The sequence below is a fragment of the Carlito syrichta genome, unplaced genomic scaffold (genome assembly GCF_000164805.1).
Source record: "Carlito syrichta isolate Samal-C Ts95f unplaced genomic scaffold, Tarsius_syrichta-2.0.1 Scaffold301867, whole genome shotgun sequence".
Lineage (NCBI taxonomy): Eukaryota > Metazoa > Chordata > Mammalia > Primates > Tarsiidae > Carlito > Carlito syrichta.
Genome location: NW_007245963.1, coordinates 87,036 through 96,723, shown reverse-complemented (window position 1 = coordinate 96,723; position 9,688 = coordinate 87,036). Strand labels below are relative to the sequence as shown.

The 9,688-nt window shown below is 38.0% G+C and overlaps 1 protein-coding gene across 1 annotated transcript in view; it reads right to left on the bottom strand.

The window, feature by feature from the left end:
- The window catches only part of LOC103257805 (cardiomyopathy-associated protein 5-like), a 21,359-nt gene extending 16,821 nt beyond the window's left edge, over positions 1-4,538 (bottom strand). The window contains exon 1 of the mRNA XM_008055505.1: positions 4,477-4,538. Within this exon, the coding sequence (XP_008053696.1) occupies positions 4,477-4,538 (62 nt within the window). The remainder of the gene's footprint in view (positions 1-4,476) is intronic.
- Between the last annotated feature and the right edge of the window lie 5,150 nt (positions 4,539-9,688).

Sequence of the window (9,688 nt, the reverse complement as noted above, 5' to 3'; positions counted from 1 at the left end):
CAACCTGGATGGAGCTAGAGTCTATAATACTAAGTGACCTCTCACAGAAACAAAGATCTGACTACCACATATTCTCACTCATATAGTGGACCTTGATCATCCAATGCACTACTATAAGAAAATGACTGACAGTGTTGGGAAACTATGGGGGGGAATGGGACTAATGGTAGTAAACATCTGTCTGGAGACGGTGAGACACCAGTTATCAACAAGGGGGCCTGAATGAAGCATATTTGTATACCTAACCCTTAACTGTACCCTACAACATCAAAATAAAAAATATCGATAAAAAAAAGAAATAATATGCATTTTCTCAGATCACAGTGGAATAAAAATAAATATTGCCACCAAAAAGATTTCCCCAAAACACACAAAGACACGGTCACTAAACGACATACTGCTCAACAACTTCTGCATCAACACAGAAATCAAGACAGAAATTAAAAGATTCCTGGAAACAAATAAAATGAAGACACATCAGAATCTCTTAGATGCCACGAAATCAGTATTAAGTGTGAAATTTATAGCTCTGCAAACATACATCAAGAAAACAGAAAGATCACAAGTAAATAGCCTAACATCATACCTAAGGGAGTCAGAAAGGCAAGACCACTAAAATCCCAACTTAAGTAGAAGAATCCAGATCACCAAAATAAAGTCACAACTGCAGGGCATAGAAGATAAAAATATCATAGAAAAAATAAACAAGATAAAAACTGGTTCTTGGAAAAAATAAATAAGGTTAATTGTCCCATAGCCAGATTGACTAAGAAAAAGAGAGAAAACCCAAATAAATGCAATCAGAAATGCAAAACATGAAGTCACAACTGACTTCAAAGAAATTAAAACGATTATCAGCAATTACCATGTACACCTGTATGGAAATAAACTTGAAACCTAATGGAAATGGAAGGCTTTTTGACATCACACAACCTTACAAAGTTGAAACAAGAAGAAATTGAAACCCTAAGCAGACCAATAACAATTCAGGAAATCAACTCCATCATAAGATATCTACCTACCAAAAAAAAAAAAAAAATTCCTAGACCAGATGGCTTTCCAACAGAATTCTACAAAATATACAAGGAAGAGCTGATACTAATCTTATTGAAAGTATTCCAGACCACTGAGAAAGATGGACTCTCCCAAATCATTTTATGAAGTTAATATCACACTGATACCCAAACTTGACAAAGACCCAACAAGGAAAAATAATTATAAGCAATCTCCTTGATGAACATAGATGTACAAATTCTTAATAAGATTCTAAGAAATCAGATCCAATAACACATCTTAAGAATCATCCACCATGACCAAGTAGGCTTCATTTTCAGGGTGCAGGGCTGGTTCAACATCAGCAACCATAAATGTAATTCAATACATTAAAAGATGTAAAAACAAGAACCACACGATTGCATCATTAGATGTAGAAAAAATCTATCTACAAAATCCAACATCCCTTCTTGATAAAAACCCCTGAACACTTAGGCACAGAAGGAACATTGCTCAAAACAGTAAAAGACATCTACGGTCAACCTACAGTCAACATATTGCTCAATGAATAGAGTTGTAAGCATTCACCCCGTAAACAGAAATAAGACAAGGTTGCCCATTCTCACTCCTGTGGTTCAACATAGTGTTGATAAGTCAGGCAAGAGAAGGAAATCAGGGGTATCCAAATAGGAAAAGAGGAAGTTATTCTATCCCTCTTTGTGGATGATATGATCCTACGATATGATCCTATACCTTGAAAACCCAAGAGAATTCATTAAAAACCTCCTTGTGCTGATAAATGACTTTAAAGTTTTGGGGTACAAAATCCATGTGCAAAAAACAGTTGCATTTCTATACACCAGCAACAAACAGGCAGAGAACCAAATAAAAAACACAATTCCATTTACAACAGCCACGAAAAAATGAAATACCTTGGTGTCTACCTAACCAGAGAAGTGAAAGACCTTTACAATGAGAACTACAAAACACTGCTCAAAGAAATAAAAGGTGGCACAATCAGATGGAAAAACTTCCCTTTTTCATGGATTGGAAGAATCGTTATTGTCAAGAATCATTATTGTCAAGATGTCCATCCTGCCCAAGGCAATCTACAGATTCAATGCAATACCCATCAAATAACCAAGATCATTCTTTTCAGACCTGGAAATGACAATACAGAAATTCATATGGAAACAAACAAAAAAGCACAAATAGCCAAAACAATCCTCAGCAAAAAGAACAAAGTGGCAGATATCACACTCCCAGACTTTAAACTTTACCATAAGGCTACAATAATAAAAACAGCCTGGTAGTGGTACAAGAACAGGTATATAGACCAATAGAACAGGACAGAGATTCTGGAAGCAAAAACTCTATCTCTTAACCACCTCATCTTCAACAAAGTCATCAGTAACAACCACTGGGGAGAGTAGGCTTTATTTAGCAAATGGTGCTGGGAAAACTGACTGACCACATGCAGAAAAATGAAACAGGACTCCTACCTATCACTATATACAAAATTCAACTACAAATGGATCAAAGACCTAAATGTAACTTCAAACTGTAAGAATCCTAGAAGAAAATGGAGGAAACACAATGCATGTGGGAGTAGGCAACCAATTCCTGATTAAATCTTCCAAAACAAATGCCATAAAAGATAAGATAGACAAGTGGGACTTCGTCAAACTGAAAAGCTTCCACACAGCAAAAGAAACCATCAAGAGAATGAGAAGACAACACAAAAAAATGGGTAAAATATTTGCTAATTCTGTATCTGACAAAGGTCCAATATCCAGGATCTACAAGGAACTCAATAAGCTTAAAGGAAAAAAACACAGTCCTATTAAAAATGGGCAGAGGATATGAATAGACATGAATAGACACCGCAAAAGAGTGGATACATTAAAAAAAAAAGGCTCAGCCTCACTAATCATCAGAGAAATGCAAATCAATGCTATACTAAGATACCACCTAACTCCTGTAAGGAAGGCCATCAATAATAAATAAAAAAAAAACAACTGATACTGCCACAGGTGTGAAGAAAAGGGGATGATTCTACACTGTTGGTGGGAGTGCAAGCTAGTCCAACCTCTATGGAAAACAATGTAACGACTTCCAAAGGAACTAGAAATTGACCTTCCATACAATCCACTCCCCCTTCTAGGAATATACCCAGAGGAACATAAATTGTTCTACAAAAAAGACATCTGCACAAGCATGTTTATTGCTGCACTGTTCACAATAGCAAAAACATGGAACCAACCCCATTCCCCTTTGAAAATGAACTGGATAAAGAAAATGTACATATGCATGATGGAATATTACAGTCATAAAGAAGGACAAAATCATGCTCTTCATAGAAAATTGGAAGGAGTTGGAGACAATCATCCATAGTGATCTATCACAGAAACCAAGAACTGAATATCACATGTTCTCTCATAAGTGGGACCTGATTGATCTCAATAGCCCAAGGGAGGGATCAGCACTTGTGAGACACTGGCAGGGGAGGGAGTGAGGCACATAAAAACACAAAGGGGGCCAGGTGTGGTGGCACAAGCCTGTAATCTCAGCACTTTGGGAGGCCGGGGTAAGAGGATTGCCTGAGTCCAGGGATTTGAGACCAGCCCGAGCAACTTGGTGAGACCTCATCTCTACAATAAATAAAAAAACTAGTTGGGCATGGTGATGTGCGCTTATGGTTCTAGCTACTTGGAAGGCTGAGGCAGAAGGATCACCTGAGCCCCGTAGATCAAGGCTGTGGTGGCCGTGAGTGTGCCATTGCACTTCAGGCTCGGTGACAGAAAGAGACTCATACTCCAAACAAAACAAAAAAAAAGCACAAAGGGAACCTGATCCTAAACCAGGGGAATTGAGGACCAGTTGGAGGCCCAAACATTACCTGCATGTAGATTACTTATGTACTTAATTCTGACTTGTACCCCACATCGCTATAATAAAATAAAGTTACACAAACACACACATATCCATTATAAAATTAGTGCTTGTGATAAAAGCATTAATCTATGTGTGAGAGCAGAGCCCTCATGACGTAATCACCTCTTATGAGTCCTACTTCTAAATACTGTTACAATGGCGATTGAATTTCCAATACATGCTTTCTAGCAAACACATTCAAACCACAGCAAGTACCTTAGACAGGCAGCTCTGTTTCTCCTACCTTTTTTTTTTTTGAGTTGGAGTCTCACTCTGTCACCCAGACTGGAGTGCAGAGGCCGCTCCCAGCCACCGCAGCCTCGACTTGCTGGGATCCAGCGATCCTTCTGCCTCAGCATTCCGAGTAGCTGAAACTACAGGCATGAGCTACCACGCCCAGCTATTTTTTTTTGATTTATTGTAGAGATGAGGTCTCGCCAAGTTGCCCAGGCAGGTCTCGAACCCATGGGCTCAGGCAATCCACTCACCTCAGGCTCCCAAGGTGCGGGATTACAGGCTGAGCCATCGAGCCCGGCCTGTTTCTCCTACTTTTGATGTTCCGTAATAAAGTGGGCAGGACCCTTCCCTATTTTTAGCTTCATTATCTCCATCTTTGCATTAGAAGTGCAATGCATAATCATCTCTAATTTCTTCTTATTCTCCTCTCTTCCATCTGTAATTCAGAATTCTGCACTTAGGCATTTTGTTCAATTTATATCCCACAGACCATGTAACCTAGCATTCACAACGTGCTGATAGGGAAGCTGAGGACCTTAAAGGAGAAAGCACTGCTATGTATTTTTCTGGGTCTCTCCTGTCAGCAGATCTTGTAGCCCCCCCCCAGCCAGTGAATACCCCTAATGCTAGTTTGCCTAATGAAGAAGTCAGCTGTAACTTGTACATATGACACTTTGACTATCTCACAGGATACAATGCTTTCAGTCATTTGACAGAATGTTTGCATTTTTCTTTGAGTGTGTGTGTGTATGCCTACTTTTGAGATTTTTTTTTCAAGATTTTTTGGTGAGCTCTTGTCTATAATAATTTTATTTATTGGCATTTATAAATATCAATGCATGCAGACATACGTAATTTGCAAATATGTTCATTTACATAATATTTTAACTAGTTGAGTATAAAAATTCAACTTAGAGTACCTAGATTGCTTAAAAATAAGCAATCTAATGAACTGTTATATAGCAAACTGCATGTAACCATGTAGCCACTGCATAGATAAAGATAAAAAAAATTTCTAGTGACTCAGCATCCCTGTGTGTCCTTTCTCAGCGATAATCCCCTTCCTCAACCAAAAAAATTTTATTATAATTTCATTATATAGGTCTCAAATACACGAACAATCTCACAGAAAAGAAATTGTAAATGTTCACTTTCTCAAATTCTATTCTTTCATTCTGCTGATTTTTAAATTTGCATAAATATACCAACAATAAACAAACAGAAACCCAAATAAAAAGCACAATCCCATCCACAATAACCACAAATAAATGAAATACCTTGGCATCTTCCTAACCAGAGAGTGAAAGATCTTTGTAACAAAAACTACAAAACACTGCTCAAACAAATCAATGATGACACAAACAAATGGAAGAATACACCATACTCATGGATTGGAAGAATCAGCATTGTTAAGATGTCCATTCTTCTCAAGGCAATTTACAGATTTAATGCAATACCCATTAAATTGCCAGCAGCATTCTTCTCAGACCTGGAAACGGCATTACAGTAATTCATATGGAAACATCAATGACCACAAATAGCCAAGACGATTCTCAGAAAAAAAAGAAAAAGACAAACAGGGTTAATTACACACCCAAACTTTAAACTTTATGATAAAGCTACAAAAATCAAAACAACCTGGTATTGGCACAAGAACAGGCATATAGATCAATGGAACAGGATTGAGATTCCAGAAGCAAAACCTCAGTTTCTCAACCAACTCATCTTTGACAAAGCCTCCACCACCAACCACTGGGGAGAGGAGAACCTATTCAGTAAATGGTGCTGGGAAAAGTGGCTGACCACATGCAGAAGATTAAAACAGGATCCCTACCTATCACCATATACAAAAGTCAACTCTAAATGGATCAAAGATCTAAACATAAAACCTCAAACTGTAAGAACATTAGAAAATGTAGGAGACATTTTATGGAAATTGGAACAGACAACCAATTCCTAATCAAATCCCCAAGTGCCCATGCCATAAGAGATAAGATAGACAAGTGGGACTTCATCAAACTGACAAGTTTCTACAAAGCCAAAGAAACCATCAAGAGAGCAGGGAGACAGCTCATGGACTGGGAAAAAATATTTGCCAACTGTATATCTGACAAAGGCCTAACATTTAGGATCTACAAAGAACTCAAATGTGCTGAAAAGAAAAAACAAACAGCCCCATTACAAAGGGCAAAAGATATGAATAGGCACTTCTCAAAAGAAGACATATGAGCAGCCAACAGATACATGCAAAAATGCTCTGCCTCATAGTCATCAAAGAAATGCAAATTAAAACCAGTTAAGATACCACCTAACTCCAGTCAGGATGGCCATCAACAATAACTCACAAAACAACAGATGCAATAGAGGATATGGGGAAAGGAGGACAATTCTACACTGTTGGTGGGAGTGTAAACTAGTATAGCCTCTGTGGAAAATAGCTTAGCGATTCCTAAAAATCAACCTTCCATATGACCCTGCAATCCCTCTACTGTGAATATGTCCAGAGAAACTCAAATCACTCTATGAAAAAAATACCTGTACACTCAGGTTAATTGAGGCATTGCTCACAATAGCAAAACCTGGAACCAACCATGCTGCCCATCAAAAGAGGACTGGATTAAAAAAATGTGGTACATACACATGATGGAATATTATGCAGTCATAAAGAAGGACAAAATTATGAACGTCACAGTAACTTGGATGGACTTAGAATCTATAATACTGAATGATTTGTCACAGAAACAAAGAACTGAGTATCACATGTACTCACTCATAAGTGTCCCTTGAACAATTATAATATTATAAGAAAAGGATTGTCAGTAGTGGGAAATTTCCGGGGAGTGGGTGGGATTGGCAGTAGTGGGATTCTGCTGGAAGGAGGGACACACTCATCAACAAGAGTACCTGCATAATGAACATTTGTGTACTTAACCCCTGAATTGTACCCCACATCTTTAAAATAAAAAAATTAAAAAGAAGATAAAATAAAATGTATGTAAATGTTATCAAACTGCATGCTTTCAATTACCAATATAGTTTGAAGTTCATCCAAGTTGTTGTAATAATTGTATACTGTTCATTTACACTGTTGTACTCAATTATATAAATATACTATATCTTGCATGTCATTTTAGTACAAATTGACAATTAGATTGTGTCCAGATTTTGGTTCTTTTGATTAAAGCTACTATGAACATTTCTTTATATCTCTTGCACATATGTGGATGCATTTATTTTGAGATCTGCTGCATCATAGGCTATACGTTCTTCATACCAAACTGTTTTCCAATAATTCTCCCAGTTCCTCTCCCACTGGTAGTGCCCCCTGACCTTGTGAAAGATAATTCAGTGTTGTCAGATATTTCAATATGTTTCAACTTGGTGGCCACACAGTAGTGTCTTAATTTTTTGTTCTAATTTACTTTTTTTTGATTACTAATGAGATTGACTTCTCAGATGTTTATTGAACACTTGCATTTCCTTTTTTATGAGGAGACTGTAGGTATTTGATACATTTTTCTATCCAGTTAATTATTCTTTACTTATTTATTGATAGAAATTCTTTTTATATATTCTAGATGTGAGCTCTTTTTTAGTGACGTGCATTGAAAATATCTTCTTCGCCAGGTGCAGTGGCTCACACCTGTAATCCCAGCACCTTGGGAGGCAGAGGTGAGAGGATTGCCTGAGCCCACGGGTTAGAGACCAGCCTGGGCAACATGACAAGATCTTGTCTCTACAATAAATTAAAAAAAAATTAACCAGGCATGATGGCACATGCCTGTAGTTCCAGCTACTTGGAAGGCTGAGGCAGAAGGATCGCCTGAGCCTAGCAGGTCGAGGTTGTGGTGGCTGTGAGCATGCCACTGCACTCCAGCCTGGGCGACAGAGTGAAACTTCAACTCAAAAAAAAAAAAAAAAAAAGGAAAAGAAAATATCTTCTTCCACCTGTGGTGTGTCTTCCCATTTTCTTAAAAATATGTTTTGTTAAACAGAAGTTTTCAATTTATTGTAGTTGTAAATTTATTTTGCCGTGTATACAAAATGTCTAATGAGCAAATCAAGATAATCCTTCACCTTTATCATTTTTATTAAACGATTAATTATTTCTTCATGTTGTGAACATTCAAAATCCTCTCTTCTTGTTTTTTGAAAGTATGCAATAACTTAGTTAATCAAATTCACCCTACAGGGCTGCAGAACACCAGAACTCATTCTTCCTGGCTAGCTGTTATTTTATATATGTTAATCAATCTCTCCTATTCGCCTACTTTTCCTAGTTTCTTCCCCCCACCTTTTTTTTAAGAGATAGGATCTTACTCTGTCGCCCAGGCTGTAGTACAGTGGTGTGATCATAGCTCACTGCAGCCTCAAACTCCTGTGCTCAAGCAATTCTCCCTCCTCAGCCTCCTAAATAGCTGGAATTTATAGGCACATGCCACCATGTGCAGCTAGTTAAAAAGCAATTTTTATAGTGACAGGGTCCTGCTTTGTTGACCAGGTTGTTCTTGAACTCCTGGTTTCAAGCTATCCTCCAGCCTTGGTCTCCCAAAGTGTTGGGATTGTAGGCATGAGTCACTGTGCCTGACCCATTTCCCAGTTTCTAGTACCCACAATTATGTCTCTGTTTTTCATGAACTAAAGAAAATTATTTTAGCTTCTACATGAGTGGGAACTTGCTGTGGCTGATTTGCTTTGCTTAACTTAATGTCCTCTAGGCTCATCCACGTGGCTGCGAAGGATAGAATTTTATTCTTTCACGGTCGAATGGTATTCTATTATATTAGAACATATAACCTCACATTATAAGTTGACCCCAATGATGGACGTAGTGCTCAATGAGAGCTGTGTCATGGGGGCAGATCCCTCATGAATCAATTTTTTTAATCAATTTTTTTAATGATATTGTGGGGTACAGTTAAGGGTTAGGTATACAAATATGCTCCGTTCAGGCACCCTTGTTGATAAGAGGTGTCTCCCCATCCCAAGACATATATTTACTACCGTGAATCCCATCTTCCTTCCCCTCCCCCCAATAGTTTCCCACCACTGTCAGTCATTTTCTTTTTTTTTTTTTGAGTTGGAATCTATATCAGGATACCTTAAAGGAGTGCAGAGTGTACTCCTGTGACTGGAGTGATGTCTTGCTGAATGAATAAGGGCCCACTGGCATGCCCACTACAAGAAAGGCATTATAGAGGGAAAGGAAATTCTGAAAGTAAACACAAATATGCTTAAATAAACATAAAGAACTGTCAGACACTGAAAACCCCACACTAACTACATATAGCTCCACACTCTAAAAATAGCCAAGAGGTACACTAAGTGCTTTTAGCTCTTGGTACAGGTCTTTCATGACCTCTGTGTTTTACATTACAGATTCCCCCAGTAAGTTAGTTTAATTAGATCCATTGTTTCTGGCCTATCGCTTTAACGCCACCTGGGATTCCCCAGCTAGGTTGGTACACTTGCCATTTGGCAAGTGCAACACCACTTTGCTATTTCTGCTTAGGGACATGAACAT